General features: G+C 31.9%; 1 protein-coding gene across 1 annotated transcript; it reads right to left on the reverse strand.

Annotated features, from left to right (window-relative positions):
• Positions 1-2,892: 2,892 nt before the first annotated feature.
• Positions 2,893-21,868, reverse strand: LOC128157231 (Bardet-Biedl syndrome 2 protein homolog). Its single transcript, XM_052819692.1, has 22 exons — positions 21,765-21,868; positions 21,140-21,263; positions 20,570-20,788; positions 20,148-20,273; positions 19,717-19,779; positions 19,308-19,385; positions 18,474-18,578; positions 17,970-18,056; positions 16,342-16,419; positions 14,206-14,263; positions 13,408-13,505; positions 12,500-12,661; positions 10,533-10,589; positions 10,076-10,109; positions 9,863-9,926; positions 9,476-9,583; positions 9,019-9,145; positions 8,542-8,670; positions 7,603-7,740; positions 6,289-6,401; positions 4,375-4,523; positions 2,893-3,896 (listed from the first exon to the last, which is right to left on the reverse strand). Exons 2-22 carry the CDS (start codon positions 21,254-21,256, stop codon positions 3,796-3,798), a joined length of 2,211 nt encoding a protein of 736 aa, XP_052675652.1. The 5' UTR covers positions 21,257-21,263; positions 21,765-21,868; the 3' UTR covers positions 2,893-3,795.
• Between the last annotated feature and the right edge of the window lie 226 nt (positions 21,869-22,094).

The raw sequence follows: 22,094 nt of genomic DNA on the forward strand, positions 1-22,094 counted from the left end.
TCACAAGGCAGTTCTTATTTTTTTCCCTCTGTATAAAGATATCATAAACTCTTTGGAGGGGGGGGGAAGAAACAGGCAGAACTATGCAATTACAGCAAACTTGTTTTGACACCAAATTTAATTAAAATTAATTACTGCACTGTAACTTTGCAGTCAGTCTCTCTTCACATGACATGTGTACACAGTCATTTTCAGAGGCATACTATACGATGTCTCTATATGTTTTAGTAATGTGACATCGCTTCTGTATATGACTTGCAATGCCAATCAAGCTTAACTGTATATTGTTTTCTTATTTGAGTACATTTGGTCTCAAGTTTCCAATATTTTTACGACAAATAAACAGTTCAATCATAGTACAACCAAGGTAACTCCATCGAGGGAACATTGTGCTATTTTTAGATCTTGGAAAATCCCCAACATTCGATAATGGCGGAGGTGTCAAAGAAAGCACATTATACATGTTATATTAAAACAAGTAGTAATTGCCCCTCTATTTATGCATTTATTACCGATTTATAATCCCAGTTTCAATATATCTCAATCATAAGTTCAGTTCTTTAACCGTTAAACACTTTCCCCCTTGCTGAGATCGATGTCGATCGAAGTTAGCGACGCTCTCTGCGGGTGCAAACGTTTTTATGAAGATTGAACGAAATAACGACAACTTTACATTTACTTATCACTGTTAGGATCTGAAATAAATGGGAAAAGATTTTTTGCTTATAATACATATAAGTATGCATAGCGGAAAGCATGACAGCACTGTGTGATGCATGGCGGGGGTCTATACCTCTATGCAAAACGGCCTAGGGAAAACACTGCAGTTAATATTCATTCGCGTTAGATTTTGAGTTTATTTAAATAAAGTCAATTCATATTGGTTACAATAACATAAGTGATAATAACATATGGAAAATATAATCTTGCTAAAGATATTTATTATGAACAACACAGTTAAGAATAGAACTATTTTTTGTCGCGCATGTTCAGATAACTGAACTCTTTGCCGTAAAGATTATCCGGCAACTAGATGGCCGTAAGCCATAATAAAAAGTATGATACATTTATATGAAAATTTTTGGTTTTTCTTAACAAAAGCTGCATATTTAGACACATAGTATTTTTCTCACGTGTCGAGAACGCAACGATCAGGTGGTTCTAGGGCGTAATCTAAAACAAAGACCGTCTTGATCGCGAATGTTGCATGTTTTACATCTTAACATAAGTTTCTCACCTTAAATTTACTGTCACAAATTATTTTACAAACGCTGTTTATGATTTCCTTTCCAAATCACGTTAAGTGATAAGAAAAACTACAGTATTATTATCTAATAGTATTTGTTTTAAATTTACATTTTAAAATAAAAACATTTAAATCATTGTTAAAGACATACAAGAAAATGATTGGACATGTTTAGCGAAAATATATCTGTAAATATATTTCGAATACTAGCTCAAACATTTTAAAGTTTTTAGTCAACAACAACTTTATTTTATTAATTTTATTTAAATTTAGGTTAAAAAAAACTCGAAAAAGAAGGGAGATAGGTGATGGTAAACTATAGGCATATTTAGCCATTTTCTTAGTTTTAAGGTGGCATGGGACTCATGTTTATATTAATGTGGATAAAGGTGCGTTATTATTAAAATACTTTCGATTTCGAATTTGAAAATTTTACAATATTTGATCAAAATTTCTTTTTAAATTTTGGAAAAGGTAAAATTTAAATGGAAAGTCCCGGTAGTTCCATTGCGCTACACTGTTAGGTAACTAATTTTGAAAAGAAAAGATTTATAAAATTATACTTTATTTTATTGTTTATTTCTATGGGAAGAACGTCACAATAAGGAAATATCCCATAGCATCTTAAAAGGATGATATACCGGAACAATTATCAGCGGCCCCTTTTTATACAATTACACGTAGTTATACAAAAATCTACAATGATTCATTAATGAGAGTGAAGATAATTGACTCAATCTTTTCAGTGTTAGTAGCTTGCATCGTTTTTTACTGTAACGATTGACGCATTGTTGATGACTTTTGAAAGCCCTCCAGTAGTGAATTTTGTCTGGTTCGTGACCTTGTCATTTCAAATAAAAATAAATAGAATATGTGGACCTGGACAACAGACGATGTGTATTTTTAGGAAATTAAGCAGACTGTAACAGTAAAACACTCATTCACATATCACGTGACACCATTTATCACCAATATATCCCAAACTGAGGCAAAACTTAGCTGGGAGAAATATATAGCAGTCTTTGAAAATACAACTGGCAAAAAATATATATGCATAAATGAAGGTATATGGCGTTTAAAGTCACGTCAAACACCCTTTCCGACTTTTGCCCAGATGGACCATCTATGCAAGTTTGGAGAAGATAGGACCATTAATAACTTAGATACTAAATCTGCTCCAAAAACTTTAAACCAGTCAAGAACTAACACCGACGCCGAGGAAATGTGTGTAGCTTAAGCTTCCCACTACTTCATCTTCGTGAGCTAAAAATCTATTTCTGATATCAGAAAAAAAAAATTATTTTTTGATAGTAAAAATTCGAATTTCTGATAGCAAATGAATTTCTGAAATCTGATATCAGGAAATCTATTTTTTGATATCAAGAATTATTTTCTGATATCAATATTCGAATTACTGAAATATTAAACCTATTTGTTGATAGAGAAAAATCACCTTGCTTCAGTGGCTATTATTACCTGCTTTAAAGAGTACCTGCAATACAGGTAAATTTTTGATATTATGGAGAAATTTCTATTATTATATCTATGTGCAAACCAAACAGTGCCTTATAAACTAAGATCATTTGCACTCTTTAAAACAAGATTTTGAAGAGAATTTTTGTTTGTCTTCAATTTATAACCCGGACAACGGTTTACAAATTTTAATTTAGAATCAGTTCTCACTCTTTAGTGAAATTAATTATTAATAACATACCGATACTCATAATCCTGTAAATGAAAGGAAAAGAACTACCTGCAGGTCAGACAGTTAATTGTACAACAATGATAATTTATAAAGCCTCTCATATAGTCCATGAGTCTATGAATGAATAACTTAATGATTATGTAAAAAAAAAATTGTTCATCTTAATTAGTTACTGCACAATTGTGGAACATTTTCATTTTACTAATAGTATATAATAATTGTATATACACAATGTACAGAAGAAATAAATAAATACAAGAATTGACTTGAAACAATAAAATCAAACAAACATATCATATCACTGTACAAATTATATGGTAATTACATGTAAGAAATATTCCATTAATTATGCTTCATAAACATCACTAAAGAAACCCCTCTGTTTTGGAAGAGTGTACCTTACATATCAAACTGTCTGTGTATGCATGCAGAGAAAAAAAAGTTGAACCATCATACAAATAACCACTCATATTTGATCAGTTATTCATCTAGTTCAAATGTCAACAGAATTAACTTCATATATAGTCCTCTCTGTTACAATTCAAAGTAAATAAACTTAACAATTCATATGACTGCAAAAATTGTTATAATTTTGCTTTAGATGTCATATGAATACATACATGTATCATTGGTCAGCATTAATGACAATAAATCGTAGATGAATAATACAATAAGAAAGCAGCACTCTTCCAATGAAATCACAATTCACTTTTCTGGATTTTAACAATGAGTACAGAGGAGACTGGATCAACTAAGCGACCAATGGTTCCATGGTGATGCCAGTTTGTCCCACATAGAGGACTTGAAATGGTTACTTCTCCCAATTTCCAGTGAGAATGAACTTCTATGATGCACCAGTTTTCATGATTTTAAACAAAGCACTGACGTTATTACTTTTAATGGCCGCTCTGCATGCAGAGATTACCTGAGTTTTGTATTTTCCAACTGGAATAAAAAAGAACGACCTTGTTTTAAAAGACATTTATCTGATTGTCTGTAGGAGAATTACGATATTAATGAATAAACATTTTGGGCATTAATTGTCCCTATGTCTGCATGACAGTCACTTACCGGACACATACAGTATATGTTTAAATCAATTTTATAATAGCGTTTTTCTTAAATCATTTCTTCTTTGTATTTCAAAATGTAATTAATTGCTATAATTATGATATTCACAACTAACAATATATAAAACTGTTACAATACATGTATTGAGTAAAAACTTATCATATTAAGTTTGTTCAAATATAAAATGTACAAATCATAATCAATATTAAAAAATTTTTGCATTGACTAAAATGATTTTCTAAATTACTATTGCATCATATATATATATATATATGATAATATATACACATGTATACGTTTTTGTTATCATCAACATAATAAGGTGAATACTGAGGAGTCTTTCAAGTTTTACCTCTTAGTCTGCCAGCTTTTTGTATCACTTGATTGAGCTGTTTCAAGCAGGCCAACAGTTCCTGATGGTTGCTACAACGGATCGTGTAGCCATTGATCAAGTCTCGGTTCATGTTGTACAGCTCAGAGTATCCTCTTCTCATGTTTTTCCTACAAATTGTAACATGTGTATACATTTACATTCTACTGTGTTTTTCCATTAAATTCTGGCCGTGATCTATAAATGCCTCTAAATGCAACAACTAATCACTGTGTATTAATTTACATATAATTTACATAAATAGTTCCCAAACAGTGATTTTTTTGTTATCGGTTAAAAAATATATTTCATAAATATTGTCAAAACACCACGTTTTACAATTATTCAACAAAAAAGTTCATTTTATTTTATAAGCAAAATTTCAAGAGTTATTTTTCATGGATTACATTTTCATTGTCTTGATCTCAACTCAACAGTCTTTGTGATAACCAATTTAAACTGGTTTTATAAAACAGCTGTTCTTGCTGTTACTAATTTACTCCCTCCGTGATCGCAATTTGAATTGATTTATTCAAGTAAATATTGATTTCATTAGTAAGGGAATGTAAATATAAGCATTAAAGGATCTATTTTTGACGTCGTCGTGTCAATAACTGCCGTCAGTTGAGCAGACAAATTATCATAACGCGCGTTATTCAATATGTCTGCTCACCTGACGATAGTTATTGACACGATGACGTCAAAAATAATTTAAATCATTCAATACTTTAATATAGACAATTTAAGCACAAATAAATCTAAAGTCTAGTAAAAGAATTAAGACCAAATAACCCATTTTTCAAACAGTGTGTGCAATCCAAAGCAGTTGGTACCTGTAAGTACTAAATGCATTCTCCTTAACTTCAAAAACTTCTGCTTTGGGGTGGCTGACCACACCTTAAAATTGTTTCTCAAATTGTCAGAAAATAACTTGCATTTGATTATGAATTATATAATGATGTATATAAGAAGTATAGAGGTCAAACAGATGAAAAAATATGCAATTGTGGAAAAAAAATTGTTTAGTGTATATTTCCAAAACATAGGTAATCACTGATTACAAAGCTCAATGAGACGAGGCATCACCTTTATGAAGTTATGAAGTTTATGAAGTTAGGACCAGTAATAACTGAGATATAATCATTAGAGGGCACCTGCTCCAGAAACTTTAACCAGCTCTAAAAACTTTAACCTTCTACAGCATCCGAAACCTTCACCTCAGATTCGGCATTCAAGCCTGTTGGGTGCATCAGTATCATAAGACGCACTAGCCATGCAAGTTTGGTGAAGTTAGGACCAGTAGTAACTTAGAAATTGCTATTTAAGGGCACCTGCATGAAAAATTTTAACATGCTCCAGAAACCTTAACCTCCTCCAGCATCTGAAATTCATGGCCCAGATTCAGCATCTAAGTCTTTCAAGTCCATAAGTAGGTCCAGATGCATCATCCATGCAAGTTTGGTGAAGATAGGACAAGTAATAACTTAGATACTGGACCTGCAACAAAAACTTTAACCAGGTCCGAACACTGACGCCACCGCCGACACCGGGGGTATAGCATAAGCTACCCTAAACTTCGTCCCGGTGAGCTAAAAATGTGTCAACTAATTTGAACAAAAGCCCAAGGCAGATTCAAAATCATGATCTGCAGTTTACAAGCCCGCTACCGGTACTTTAACCACTGATTAAACTATTCAACTAAAAAATCACCATCTTGTGACGTAGTGTCATAAAAAGTATATGCCTTGATGATGTAGTGAGGTACCTTAAGCAGAATACTAATCATCGATCCTCATCGTGTGGCATTGATGTGCATTCAATAAAATCTCAAGCAACAGTGAAATTACATGAAATAACTATTCCGAGTATGTGTAGTATGTGTCTGCTATAACTTACATGTCCCCCATTAGTCTTGCGTCTTCTGCCCGCACAACCATGCTCCTGATTAGATTGGAATGGTCAGCCATTTCAGCAGTGAGCTTCTGTCGCACAGCATGGTACTCATCCACCTGACACAAACAATGGCAGAGGCAATCAGATCAAACTTTATACATAGTTCATACATGTAACTTAACGCATAACAAAACATGTACAAATCACATGTTAGGAATAAATACAAGTATGCATGCTTTATAATCGTCATTCCCATTTAGAAAATTACCAACGATTTTACATGTAGCTCCACATACGGAATATAGAGACAATTTTTTCCTTTATGGCATCTTATTTTTTTCCTACTGTATTAATTTTGGGCTTACATACTACAAACAGGAGGCCCATGGGCCACATCATCCACCTGAGCAACAATAGGCATGATAAAATCAGCTTAATGGTGTCATAATACAAAATATCTGGACAATGTATTATAATACATGTAGATCCTATATAAATAAAAATCCATTTTCCACTTGGATATTCTTATGTTTATAGCCATATCCCTTTTCTAACAGGATGATTTTATAGTCACATCACATATTGAGCATTGCAGTTTTCAATAAGATCCTAATCAATTGTTTATATATAGGATAAAATCCTACATCAAACTCTGAGCCCCTTGTGAGGTCCAAGAATCACCAAGGGGCCAAAGTGTAACCAATTTAAAAAATCAGCAATTTTTCAAAATGCTTGCATATAAGTCAAAGCTTATGGTATAACATTTCAGTCTTTGTGAATTAAAATGTTTTCCTATTTAAAATTTGATCCCCAATGTGGCCCATCCATACCCAATTTTGAATCTACTAGCTTAGGTGAACTAAAAATCATTGCTATAGTGTATTGTCCCACTGAATTAAATAAAGGGAACCCTTAGGTGTGCATGATGCAACTTCATGAATGGTGTTGAGTCTGTCAACAAGTACATGTAATACCCACGTGTTCATTGGGGTATATATGTTTACTGTCATGTTTTTCTTTTTGATTAAGCTGCAATACCGTATATATTATTCTGATCTTATATTTTTGTTCAAGCATTGATCAACTTTAATTTCATTTTCATTAAGAAGATCGAGTTTAGTAATTGAATACTTTAATCTAATTAATTTTTTTTCAGCTATATAGTAATATACTGGTATTGTAAAATTAATTCCCAATCTAATAAAAACAAGGGCACCACAAAGCTAAGCATCCCCTCGTGACGTGAAATACTCCAGGGGAAAATGCACTAATTAGAACTACATGTAAATGAGGATCCCAGAAGACTGTTCTAATTACCTTGACGAGGATGCTTCTTAACTTCTCCATCTCATCAGGGAAGTCTGCAGAGACCTGCATGTCATCTATGTTCAAGAACTGGCACAGGGCCTGAATCACATCTCCAGCCAAGTCCATATCATCCGTCTTGATTGTCATCTTCAATTTAAATGAAATTCATAGACTATATGATAGTGTTCTCGTTTTAGATTTTATAATCTTAATTGACACCTATGTACTTAGTATATAGGGTCAATTTTAGATTTATAACAATAATTTTAGCAAGATTTAACTTAATTTAGCTCACTGAAAAGTACAAGCATGGGTACCATGATGCTAACATTTCTGACAATATTATGTACCAGACGAGTATAGTTTTTGAGAGTCAGTTCATGTTGTTCATTCAAATCTTAACACTTATATATTTGATGTTAATTGTATTTATACATGGTATATGTGCTTTAAAATTAATTTACAGAACATTATACATCATTATTTTTATAATTTATGATTTATCAATGTATATTTTTTTTTCTAAATTGAATTTTCACATCAAAGAAACAATACAGAATGATTGTTACAATGTAGTACATGTAATGTAACAGCAAAATCATAGTTATGAATTGCAATTTTTATTGTAAAAAAACCTAAAGATATAAGTTAACACTTTAAAGTAATTAAACTTTGATTAATGTATAGTGGGTTATTTTTGCCCCATGTTGTTATTTTTGCCCTTTTCACTTGCAAACTGTTTCACTCTGACTTGAATTCGCCCAAACAAAGTTGTGTTTAAGAGCGATAATTTTAGACATTGGAATTCGCCCATGCACTTTTAACTTCGCCTGCTATCAATACGGGCAAAAGAGGCAAAAATAAAATGAGGGCAAATATTTTTCCTGCATGTATACAGTATTTGTTTGATTACAATATTATAAGTACTATTAAATGATGCATTTTTACCAAACCCTGGGGTTCCATTTTCAGAAACAAAGGTCCAGATCCTCTCAAAGACATAAATGCCACATTCAGACTCCCCTCTGCATCAATGTCATCTTGTAAGAGGAAACTCTGGTTGATCCATAATAGAACCTATGAGTATAAAAAAAAATCCGTAAGATTTTATCATTATACAGTACAGACAAGCATTTTTGTAATCTCTTTTTTAGAGGAAAGCAGCTAGCTTCTGCTAATTCCTTTTAAATCTACTAAATTTCAAAAACATATATTGTATGGATAGATACATATAATATCTTCCCTTAATTGTAAAATCATCCGTTTATGCCTTAATAATGCACATGCTAAATGAGATACTTCTACAGTGATCTGAATTTTAAAAAGTGAAAAACTTGAAAACATCCAGTTCTTTAAGGAATTCTGATATTGTTTACCGAATCCTTCTTCACTTATTACGTGACTGTGTTATGAATGTGCTATTACCCTTTGCATTCTCTCGTTGATCTGAAAAGTACAGCTACTTTTTGGTTCGGGGCAGTCTTTGCGACATGGAGCATACATGGAGAATCTTGGAAGCTGTCGAGTCAACTCAAAGACATGGAATTGCATGCTAGGATAATAGAAATGAATTATTTTTATTGTAAAATTTATATCTCTGAAAAATGTAAAATACAAAATATACAAAGATGAAAATGTGGAATATTGAAGCATCATTATTTGGAACTAAATGCAACCAAGTATCCATAAGTGGATTTGTGATTTTAAAATACATATAAAGAAACAGTGTTCAGAATGTCCAACGCACCTTAATATATCAATACATTGCACCGCAGTACTCAAAATATTGATGTTCATGATATGGAAGGTCAACTGTACATTTAATGTAGCAGGGTAATATTTTTTAAAAACGTATGTTATATGTTTCAGTGAAATTGCTCACCTTGACTTGTAACCAATGAAAGCTTTGATGTGTAGATCAACAGGAACGTCTTTAGGTGGGATGATCGGCACTCGTACACAGTTAGACAGCGCATTTGGATGTGGATGTCTTTAAATCAGAACAAAATATTCTCTTGTTTACCTTTACTTACAGTGTAAATTTCTTCTGAAATATCACATGTACCAAAAATATACTATGGAATATTTCATACATTTTTTCACTAAAAAAGGAATTATTCAATTTATAAAAACAAGGGGCATCATATGTAAAAGGACCAAATGCTTAGCAGGAGTGAAATACATGGGAATACAAAGCAACATCAAGATGCATTAACAAAATCATTTCAAAATGTCAGATTTCTTTAAATACACTTTTAAAATTTCTTACATGACATGGCTCTCTCCTTCAAAGATTCCTTCAGCAAAAATCAATGCTGCACGAACCATTGTGTCTGTTGATTAAATTATTAAAATTAGCCTGATTAAAAATGAAGATGTGGTGGTTTTTTTTCATTAAATGAGCTTAAATTATTCAGAAGTATCATTTTAATCTGTCAGTTATGTAATTATAATTTTAATCAATTTCAAAATTGAAACATACCATTTGTAGTTCCAATGAAAAGTTCCACATGTGGCTATATAAAAGAGAAATAAGTTCATAAATTTATGCCACAAACATATATACAAACCATTTATTTTTTCCCAAATGAAATATATATATATATATATATATATATATATATATATATATATACACACACACACACACACACACAAAAATAAGTCCAATGCTCAAACAACTATAGCGCTTTCGCCCTACCGGGCTCTTCAGTACACGGTTATAGCGAACATGCTTATAATGAATTGATGCTTACAGCGAAGTGATTTTTTTTCCCCGAGACTTTATTACATATTGTAAACTTGACGGATATAACGAATTTCGCTTATGACGAAGTAAAATCGCATGTCCCTGGCACTTCGTTATAAGCGTGTTTTACTGTATATGAAAGTTTTAATTCATGCTACATGGAATAGTAAACCCACTACAAGCAACTTACAGCTTTGGTATCATCACCTGGATTTACAGTCAGAGTTGTCTGCAACTGGGTTGCTGCCTTAAAAACAAGTCAAGCATTCATTACATATAAATAAGGTAAATTCTTTACACAACAAAAGCAACAGGGAATGAATTTAAAAAATTTCTGTTTCAAAATAACCATATTAAAGTTGTGTACATATAGTGCTGCCATCCTAAAAGTTGACATTTAACAATCCTATTTCTATCCAATATCCTGCATCCATGCTCTCTATCTTATCCTATCCTAGCTATCCTATCCCATCCATAATTAGGAATAAAGATATATAATTTATTTATGAAATGATATTTAAAAGAAAAAAATGATTTAACCAACTGTTTGATTACCGGTAATGCAAATTTTTTTTAGATCAGTGTAACTTTACTTATTAAATACCGGTATGTATTGATAATGTTAAATGTTGCAAAGGGTGTACAAAATTACAATACAGTCAAATTTCGTTATCTCAAACTAGATGGGACTGTTTAAATAGTTTGAGATATCCGAGTATTCGAAATATTGAGGGTGAAATACTTAAAAATAAGTGGCTGGGACTTACAAATCAAATCGACATATCACTTGTATTCGAGATATCAGTGTTCGATATATCAAAGTTTATTTGTATTAAACAAACAAGTAAGTGATGATGTTTTTTGTTTCTATTAAATATATGAATTATATACTAAAAAGCAAATAAAAACTCATACAATTTAAGAGCTTTTTTTAATATTTTCTTTTATTTACATTACATACCTATGTATCATTTAAAGTATAACTATACTGAATACAAGGTAATATTTGACCCCATTTCATTTTTGCCTCTTTCGCACTTGTTGTCTACAGGCAAATTTAAGACTGGGCGGATTCCAATGTCTTAAGTTATCCATCTTTAAACACATGTGTGTCTGGGTGAATTCAAGATGGGGCAAAAGCGTTTGAAACTAAAGAAGACCGAAATTACACGTTGCAAAATTTTAACCGTGTATACAGTATATACTGTAGAATCATTAGATTTCGTGGTGGCTCTATTTTTCGTGGAATTCGTGGGTAGGTAGCTCTCATCCACAATTAACATCCTCCATGAATTATTAAATTGGGGTTATAAAATCATATTTACTTTTGTAGGTATAGAAGAATACGGGAAATTACGTCCCCACGAACCCGTAAATTTTAAGCAATCCACAAAAATTGGCCTCCACGATTTTAATGATTCCACAGTAAGTAATTATGGTGTACATGTACTTACATTTCTTATTTTGCTTGGCAAGTTATCGGGCAGGGATATACGGTAGTTATCGGGCAGGGATATACGGTAGTTATCGGGCAGGGATATACGGTAGTTATCGGGCAGGGATATATGGTACATCCTTGTTATTAGGCAACAAAGAAAGGCTATATAAAGTTGTTTTCCAGATTTTTCGATTTATATGTCAAATTGCAAGACCATTTACGGTAATTTCTTTGTTTTCTTACTATAAAATTCGGTAATTTTTAATGATGCAATAAAATGTATTTACAAACTAGATTATATATGCACAGCAGACCTAAAACTTGAACAGGGACTGTATTCTTATGCTATGATTAATGAACCAACCACATTTCTTCCCATCTTTTTGTTTAGACAATCATTCTAATATGCTTAACTTTGGATGGTAAATAAAATTGATGTTGTAAATTTATTGTGACATTAATTTTTGTTTTGCAGGATAGGGTGGGATGGCTAGCCTAGGATAGAATTCAACTTTTAAAATTTGTATTTCTAAGATCATGTTTAATGCATCCTGCATCCTATTCCATTCTTGTCAACTTTCAGGATTACAGCAGCCACTCTATCTGATCTTTAGTATGCATAGTATTCTAAAACTTCAGTAATAATAGTTTTTAACTCAAAACTCTTACAGCAACTTCAGACGGTACTGACACATAGCAATGAACAAAATTATACATACTGGTATCACACCCATTTTCTCCTGGTCATATTCCTGTCCCACAGGGAATGGACGCTCAGCAGAAAATTTAGATCCAGACTGCATAGCATCTTGCATGGCAGCAGCTGCTACAACTCCTGCTTTTTCATTCTGGTCATAATTCTTCAACTCCATCATTAAATTCTGCAGGTAGAAAACCCTCAAAATAATTATGGTATGCATTGATATTTGATAAGTTACATTTAAAAAAAAGAAAAAAAAAAGAACCAAAGAAATTGACCTAAAGAATAAATAGATTTTCAAATTTGGATCCACTAACCATATTACCTATGAATGTGTTCTACTATTCCAAAAGCACACATTTCTAAGTACAGAAAAAAAGTAATCAAGTTTTAAAGTGCTTCAACAATTCACAAAACGACAAAGTCATCATGCAGACTTAATCAAGTTCCATTTTAAGATGAGTATTATAACATGCACAGATCTAGAATGGGCTGGGAGGGTTCTGACCCCCCCCCCCCCCCCCCCCCCCCCCCCCCCCCCCCGGAAAATTAAAATCTATTAAACTAAATTAAATTATGATTGTAAAATTCCGAAAATTAGGCCTTGGACCTCCATGGAAAAATTTTCTGGATGCACACTGTTATGTTAATAGAAACATTCCAAGTACAAATTGATTTTGTTAATTGAGCATGAGCAGATTAAAGTTTACCGTAATAAAGGTTGAAATGGGTTTTTTTTATTTGTAATGTGATTAAATCAGCTAGAATCCATGACCCTCCATACTTTAAAACACACATTGCATAGTTAGAATTTGTAACTCTATTTCTGTATGATCCCTGAATAGTGAATAGCCTAGCTAATACAAATAAGTCATATGTGTAACTATTTGGACCAGTTAATTCACTATATTCCTCTCATTCACAAACCTGTTTTCTCATTCCCAATTCTCTGATTGTGTCCTGTTCCAGATTGGAGTCCATCAAATTCCCTCTCATCTCTCTTGGTGCTGGATTGTATCCTTTCACTGCAATTTCAAATGAAAATGAGGACTTCAGTGTTAACTTCAGCCCAGTCAATTCAAAACTAGTTTTATATATTTACTTGATGATGAAACATTTAGAAGATATTTAAATTTAAGACATTTTTGATTTAAAAAAATTGAAAATATCTTAATGATAAGAATTTCTCCATAATCATGTATTAACACCAACATAATTTTTAAGGAATATCATGGATATAGTAAAATTAGTGGGACCTGTGGTATATTATTTAACAATTCCATGTATAAATTAACAGATAAAATGAACTCGAATTCAACAAATTTAAAAATGGTTATCATGAATTGTTTTAAACTCTTTAAAGTTAACAATTAATATTTGATAAACTTTAATTTTCCTAAGAATTGATTTTGCACATTAATCCTTCAATGGACAATCCAATAACTTTAAGCTTCCATGGTAGAATTTTACTTCAATGTTTCAATGAGCACTTCTAAAGTCATAAAATAAAAATAAAACATGCTTATTGCAAATTTCCTTTACCTATCATTAGAAGTTATACAGATATAATAATTTATGTAACGTAATTTTTTTTGGTGGACAATATAGTGATGTAAATCCACACTATCCTTAGACTTCGATCTATCTTATAGATTTACCGTACATTCTATTCAAACTATCATGAATTTGATTTCAAACTGAACTGGAGATAACAAAATGACAAACCTTCCCCGTCTGTGGAAACACACAACAGCTGCTGGGACCCATCCAGTCTGTAATCTGCCTGTACGATTATCACACAATAAATATTGACCCTTATAAACAATTACTACAAGAGGCCACATAGCTAATCTGACTATGATGTCATCTGATGGTAGTATATTCATTTGTTAACTAATTAGCTATTTGAAATACTATCGATGTTACTGTTAAGGAGTCTTGGGGGGGAGAATGTTTCAAACATATGATTTCCTTTTATTTTTTTTACAGTGACAGGTCAACTTCTGAGTAAGCTATGTGCAAAATATAAAGTAAATTGACCATGCGCAGATAGTTTATAAGCTTGCCGCGCTCAAATTTGGTCGCATGTCTGAATCATCCTCAAATTTTTTTATAGGATTAATATATAGGAAAATAGGGGTTTTCAATTTCATATGTAAAAAATTACAAACAAATGATTTTCTTTTAATTTTCATCGATGAAAGGATAACGTATAAGTTAACTTTTTGCCAAATTGAAACAAAATTGACCAGATAGTGTTTATGCTATCCGCCCTCATAATTTGGTCCTATAAACGTGTTGTGCCAGCCATTTTACATTATTATACTTTCATGTTAAATACTGAAATCTGATTGGTTTAGCGCAGTTGATAATCCGTTCTATTACCCTTAGCCTTAGCAACACACTTGGCAACGGGTAACACAACGAATTGTTACATGTGCGTAAATTATGCGCATACAGTTCGCCGTAAAATTAACTTCATTTCTATATAAAAGCAGTAAAATTTTCTCTAAAATTAAGACATTCAGTATAATAAAATAAATAGTGCCTGTTTGGGAGGGTAACTGTTGAAATTGACACTCCGAGAAAACCATTGTCAACCGGCGAGTCTCAATTTCATCCGAACAAATTTACGGTAATAATATTCATTTCAAAATCAGTTCAATTTCAAAAGTTGAAGGTGACCCTTTTCAGACCCCAAGCAGTAATAACATGAATATATCTGAAATATCCTCAAACAACTTCATTTAAAATTTCAATTTTTTGAAAATATAAAGTTTCAAAAAATATTTTTCTCCAAATATCTCAATGTAAATTTGAAATATGAACAACATCCCCTCTCCCTTCCAAACCAAGGATTATGTATTTGAAAATTCTATGCAGAGTACTCTGTATTTAGTTTTCTTCTATAATTTTTTTCATAATTCATTTCAAATATTTACATGTTTTTCAAACATAACTTCCCTTTAATTTCTATTTTTCGTTGAACACCACCCCCAAAACTAAAAAGCGAGTTTTTTTTATCATTTACATGATTTACTTTGAACCCCTGTTATCTAAAGCCTGCCTCTTGGAGTCTTTGTGTCTTGATTCCAACAAATTTAAATCTACCATGTACCAGGAGGCTGGTGCAAAAGATTTTATCACAGGCCCATTGGTTCATGAGAATAAGAATTAAACATCTTGGTCTATTAATTTTCATTCTATCTGAATTATCTCCCTAGCTGAGCCTTCATTTGAACAAACTTGGAAAACCTGTCACTCAAAGACTTGTTGTGCCAAGTTTGTTTTATAATTTTTCATTGGCAAAATGGTTCTTGAGAAGATGAAATGTGAAGAGGAAATGACAACAACAGGCAAGTTCTGATCAGACCATTGCCTTAGATGAGCCAAAAAAACATAACATTGACTAATTGCAAATTGTGACTTCAAAACTTAACTTTTTATTAGGAAACAAGACAATAAGTCAATGACCCTATAACTTATTTTAAAGGACTTTTTCAGACTTGACACAGGTTGAGCAGTTGCAAAAATGTTTGTCTATATATTGAAGTTTTTATAAATTGCCAGATTTTAAGTGTATTACTCATGTGGTTTCATCAATATTCGTTGAATACCAATTTTCATGGATTTCGTTGTTAAGTTGATCCACGAAATTTAATGTTCACTGAAATGCAATTTCTGTTATCATTTTGTATTGATAGGGTCATTGGCCTCGAATTTACGTATCCTTGAAACTGATTTTTACTTTATCCACGAAAATTGATACCCTTGAATATTAATGAAACCACAGTATAAACTTTATGAATATGACATTGTAAAATATAGACTTAATGTACACTGCTAAATTCACAACAATACCTGTACAATTCCTGCAACTGCACTGGTAAAATTATCCTTGAATATCACTTCTCCAGTTCTGTCACTCCTAGCATCAATCTGTGGGCACATTTAAGTACAAAATGAATTTGTAAACCAATTTATAGATAAAACAATGAAATAAAAAACTTGATCACGTTAAGCTTGATATGCGGTGGAAATCACTCATGTAATAAATTTTTGATATTACACTGTGTGTTCTTATGCCCCTGATGTCATAATAAACATTATGCAGTTTTAGGCGGATATCAAATTCAATATAGAATGAAAAGGAAACAGAATAATTCAGTTGAAAAGTATAGATAATTATATAAATGTGAAGCATTTAATGCTGTTTCATATTTTTCATAAATAGATAAAAATATATAAGAAAATGAAATGTTTGTTTGTTAACCTTCAAGGAACTTTTTTCCATGCATGCTTAAAGTTGTTCATGTCTTGTAGTAAATGTGTTGTCTGGCTCACATTTATAATTTTACAGAATAGATTAAGGTTTAATTAGCAAAAGACAAGGTAAAACATGATAAAAAGAATCTCTCATGATTTGCGATGGAGTATGATTTTTTGAAGTTGAATTTAATCAACTCTCCTATGCAGTTACTCTGGCAAACCAAAAGTGAAACAGTGTTTGGACCTAAGGCACAAATCATCACCGCTGACAAGTCTTAGTTCTTGAATATATATTAATAGAAATATTCGATGTAATGTATGCTGAAGCATTGTTTTTCAAGGAAACTTATCTATAAACACTGAAAATAGTCAGATTTTATATAATACAAACAATTTAGATATTTTTTTATTCTCATGTATTCCTATGCCAGAGTTTAAATAGTCTCGTTCAACCAAACGCTTGGCTCTCTCCGTTAATCTCCGACAAACAGAGAGGCTCTCTTGCTTGTTGGAGATTGACGGAGACAGCTGAGTGTCTGGTTGAACAAGACTGGAGTTCAATATCAATAGTGCTTGGATTCATACAATTTTTAGAATTGTTTCGATTACTAATACATAGTTTAAAATCTATCTTTAAATATTGCACATGATTTATATGAGGTTTCTCTAAATTCTTGTCTGAAAAGTCTAATTAAAATTCATATTATAAAAAAGTGCTTAATTTAAATACAGACTAGAAACTAATTGCCATGCAAGATAAGTTGATTTTAAAATAAATGATGATCGATAAAATCAACTCCCGTCAGTACTTCAGTACTTTGATTATCCAACTCATTGTGTGTTTTCTATCCCCTTGCAAAGACTCACGGATAAAAAACACATAACTTGGATAAAAACTATATACCATTGCAAATAATGAGAGATCCTATATAATCATATATGTGTTTTTGTTTTAGTTATTCTTTGTGATAAATTATCTGTTATTTATCCCTGGCAGTCATAATGAGGAGTATGTAAATGTAGTACATATTAATGATGTACATGTTGTTCATGTACATGTTGATGTCGTACATGTTGATGTTGTACATGTTGATGACATACATGTTGATGTTGTACATGTTGATGACATACATGTTGATGTCGTACATGTTGATGACATACATGTTGATGTTGTACATGTTGATGACATACATGTTGATGTCGTACATGCATTGACTAACCTTGCCATTGCTCCAGCCAGTGATTAGCTCTGGTACCCCATCAGAATCGAGGTCAAAACTATGGATTGTGTATGCTTGATTCTTAGACTACAACCACAAAATATTTTGAAAAAATTAACTGATCACAATTAAACAAATTGAATGCAAAGCTTTTTTATTTTAATTTTTTTTTATCATGTTAGAAGAGCAAAATATCTGCATACATGGAATATAAATATCTGTTCCCTAATTAAACTACGGTATAAATCTTTTGTAGTTTATTTCTAGGCTTAAAGGCTTGAAAAATTCAGATAGTACATTAAATAAATTCCAGAACTGATCTTTGTAGCATCTTATGAAATATTGGCACATTTTGGTTTTTAATTTTCTTTTTAAACATTTACAAAACCAGTTCTTAATCAGAGTATTGTAAGCATATCTTTGGATTAATCTCTCTCCTCTCTCTCTCATGTTAGCTAACAATCAATTGTCAATTTTCATTGTCAGACATTACTTATTGCATACCTTAATTCTCCAGTACCTAGATGTACGGTCGTACACGCCAACTGTACCATTTGCTAAAGCATATCCAAATCGAGTGTTGTTCATTGGACACAGACAAGTAATTGCCTAAAATAAAAAGGTCAATATTAAGTCTGTCTGAAGACATGTACTGCCCCAAAATGATTTAAATTTGAATTAACTGTAAACATGTGCTGTCATACTGCAAGTTAAATTATTTACAGAATATTAGCACTATACAGTATCAAGTTAAAATCTTTTTGACAAAGTCCAAAAAAAAAAAATTAAACTATGATTAAACAAGAACCCAAAATCTTCTCTGTCACCTGAGTATATTACAATCCAGTAGAGGACTCATTTAAACAATAAAATGCTTTCTTTGGTGATTCATGCAGGATATGAAGGTGGCATCATTGCAGAAAAAATAATCAATTTTAGTGGGTTATGTAAATTTTTTTCTGCAATGATTGCTACCTTCATAACCAGCAAGAATCATCAAAGAAAGCATTTTGTTGTTTATATTTACACATACATCTTTCATTTAACAAATTAATGAATTGATCATAAAGTAAAATTAACTTTATTTTTGTTAATGTACATCAGTATGTTAAATAAAAAGAAATAACCAATTTGTCTTAAATGAGAATTTGAGTCAGACATCATCATGATTAAATCGTAAATTCAGATAAGATATCACTGGTAAAGTTTTGGATAAGAATCTGAAAATGTTCAATTGTTTAATAATTAATATAAACACAACACGATGGTGGTAGAAAACACTGATTGCACAACGAGTGACTCAGGTGACCTAAAAAGATTAATCAATGAGATGATTACCTCAGTTTCAGTCATTTCAGCAAGAATTTCATCTTCCCTGAAAACCCGAATATCAAAGTCCTCAGAACCAACTATCAGCTGTTGAAATTAAATTAAAATATATAAATATTTTTTTCAAAAATTCAAAATAAAATTTGATTAAAAAATGTTTCAAAGTGTGTTTACTTTGGTTTTATATATATACTAGTGTCCTCATATACATGTAATGACAAGATAAACAGAACATTAAGTATAATATGGTATAATATATAATATCTGCTGCCACTAAAAAACTATCATTAAAATTTTTTTAAAAGGGAATTACATTACATCACCTAACCTTTTTGTAGATGATTTTAAATGAACATAGATGACTTTTGTACATATATGACAAATTCTTGTAATGTCATCACATGTTGTTTTTTTTTACCTCATTCTGTCCATTTCCTGTAAAGTCTAGCAGTGTCAAAGAACAGACATTGTCACCAGTTACCTAGGAACAAAATCCAAAGAATTGAAATTAATTTCTTTACAGGTATTTGTTTCATAACAAAGACCAAAGAACAACCACTGCACACCGATGGATGTGGGTCAGTAACGAGTCAAACTCAGTCCAGTTAGTACATGTATTTATACAATACACACTATAACTACTGTATAAGTTAATAAGTCGTTAATTATGCGTTTTCTATGGTTAAACAATACGAGTGGGTATTAAATTCATAGATGCATGATTGATCATGCCTAAGTTTTGATGGGCCTTCAGGGTATTTTACACAGTTTTCAGCTTACCGCGTTATTAGTGTATATATCCCCAATTATTAATAAACTTCTCTTAAATCTTAAAATAAAGATGGCTACCGTCCAGAAGTTTTCATTTCCTTCCAAGTCATAGCCCTGCAGTGAGCAGTTGCCTCCCATTATAACCATAGGTCCTGGAATTTCCCCCAACTCTCCAATGGCCACAGCATTGGCCCCATCTGGTGTCTGTGTACATGGAGTATGGAAATAAAAAAAAACCAAATATATCAATGTACTTGTGCAATCCTGAGAGACCTAAGTTTGCTGAATGCAATTCTGCAGATATTAATATCTGACATATGGCTTTCTGATTCTCTATAGGAAATGAAAAAAAAAACCCCAACTTTTCAATGGACAGAAGACTTGTAAGTGTATGAAAATAATGAAAAGAACAAATTGCATAGCTGGGCCCCGCTAATATGGGAAAATTTTACGTGTTTACAGTAAACAGACATTTACTACATGAAGGAAACAAATCTTACGTCTTTGTAAAATAAGTCACTGTTGTTATCAACGTCATACGCCAAAAGGTTTGTTTGTGTTCCAACCGCTAGAATGTCATTGGTCGCGCTTGGATTAAGTCTTCCTGCACACACAGAAGAGACCTGCTGGTTTATACTCAGTAGGTTGACATCACTATCTGCTGAAGAATCCAGTCTCCCCCCTTGTTGAGTCTTCATGTGTGGATTGTGAATCAACACCTGAAAATCAGTAATTTAATTGTTTGAACAAAAATTGCTTAACATTTACCAAATAACACAGAATAATTTACCTGGCACTGCACAATATGATGTACTTGGATGTTTTAAAATGGTGAACAAAACAGTGAACATTATATACTGTAAAATTGATTATTTGTGCTGGTGGTTATGTACACATTATCTGTAGTCAAATATCACTTGTGGATATTAAATACGCGAATGTATGATTTAACACTCCGAAGTTTGATTTTTTTTTACCATACACACAGGAATATTTCACACGGTTTGAAGCTAAAATACCACATAACTAGTGTAAATTTCTCCCATTTTTGTAGTAATATCTAGAGTTACCTTTCCTGCTGCTGTAGCACATGTCAGTGCTGTGTGTTTTCCATTGTAACGACCAACTGTTACCATATGAGGATTCACTCGATGATTGATCTTAAGAGTAAAAATTGGGACCAGCATCTTTTCTCTGAAATTTAAAAAAACAAGATCAAAACAACACATGATAAAGTTATTGCATGATGTATGTACAACAGAGACATAAACAACATATGGCGTTATAAAAGACTAATATATCTCTAAAAAAAACTTTCTTAATGAAATGAAAAACATATTCTTTACTGATAGATGAAATTACCATTTTAGAAGAATAAACATTTTATGTTACTTAACGTTATGTCTCTGATGTACAACAGAGTTTCATATATCAAGACTAATGTTAAGAGACAAGCAGGCATTTCAGCATTGAAACAACATATTTTTTCGTGTCAGAGAGCAATTTTGAAATATATAGTTGCAAATGAAAATATAACGTTGTTTCAACATCAAAATTCACGAATTTTTGAAAGGGACACGCCATGACCTGATATTTTTTTGGCTTATTCAGAAAAATTAGTATTTAGTGAGAAAACTCAGTAAGAATACGCGGTGTATCTTTTCTAGAATATCCCCAATCAAACAGTAAGTGTACCTTTAGTTAAGATGAAAGATCGTGTCCAAGCAAAACAATATTGGTTGATGTAAAAGCAGTTCTGTACAGAATGCAGAGTTGTCGACCGTGCGCAGTAAGGAATTGGTAAAACAAGTAACATTCATCAAACTGTTCATATGAATGCAATGTGGATCTGTACATTCTTTCCAAAGACATAATATCATATTATTGTTATAATGCATGAGAGCTTTTGATTGGCCAATAAACATACGTTTACATATAGCCGTGTAGTCTTGCCTCCCATTGCCTCCCATTTCAGAAAATTCTACATATAATGATTGGCTGTTCGTTCGCTCTAAAACGCGTTCG

Source organism: Crassostrea angulata, chromosome 1 (genome assembly GCF_025612915.1).
Source record: "Crassostrea angulata isolate pt1a10 chromosome 1, ASM2561291v2, whole genome shotgun sequence".
NCBI lineage: Eukaryota > Metazoa > Mollusca > Bivalvia > Ostreida > Ostreidae > Magallana > Magallana angulata.

Excerpts from the sequence above, each read along its gene's own strand:
- LOC128157231 (XM_052819692.1), bottom strand. The coding sequence starts at position 21,256 with ATGCTGGTCCCAATTTTTACTCTTAAGATCAATCATCGAGTGAATCCT. Across the intron at positions 19,780-20,147 it reads GAAATGAAAACTTCTGGACG|GTAACTGGTGACAATGTCTG; the intron begins GTAGCCATCTTT and ends TTTTGTTCCTAG. Across the intron at positions 9,927-10,075 it reads TTTCATTGGAACTACAAATG|ACACAATGGTTCGTGCAGCA; the intron begins GTATGTTTCAAT and ends TTTAATCAACAG.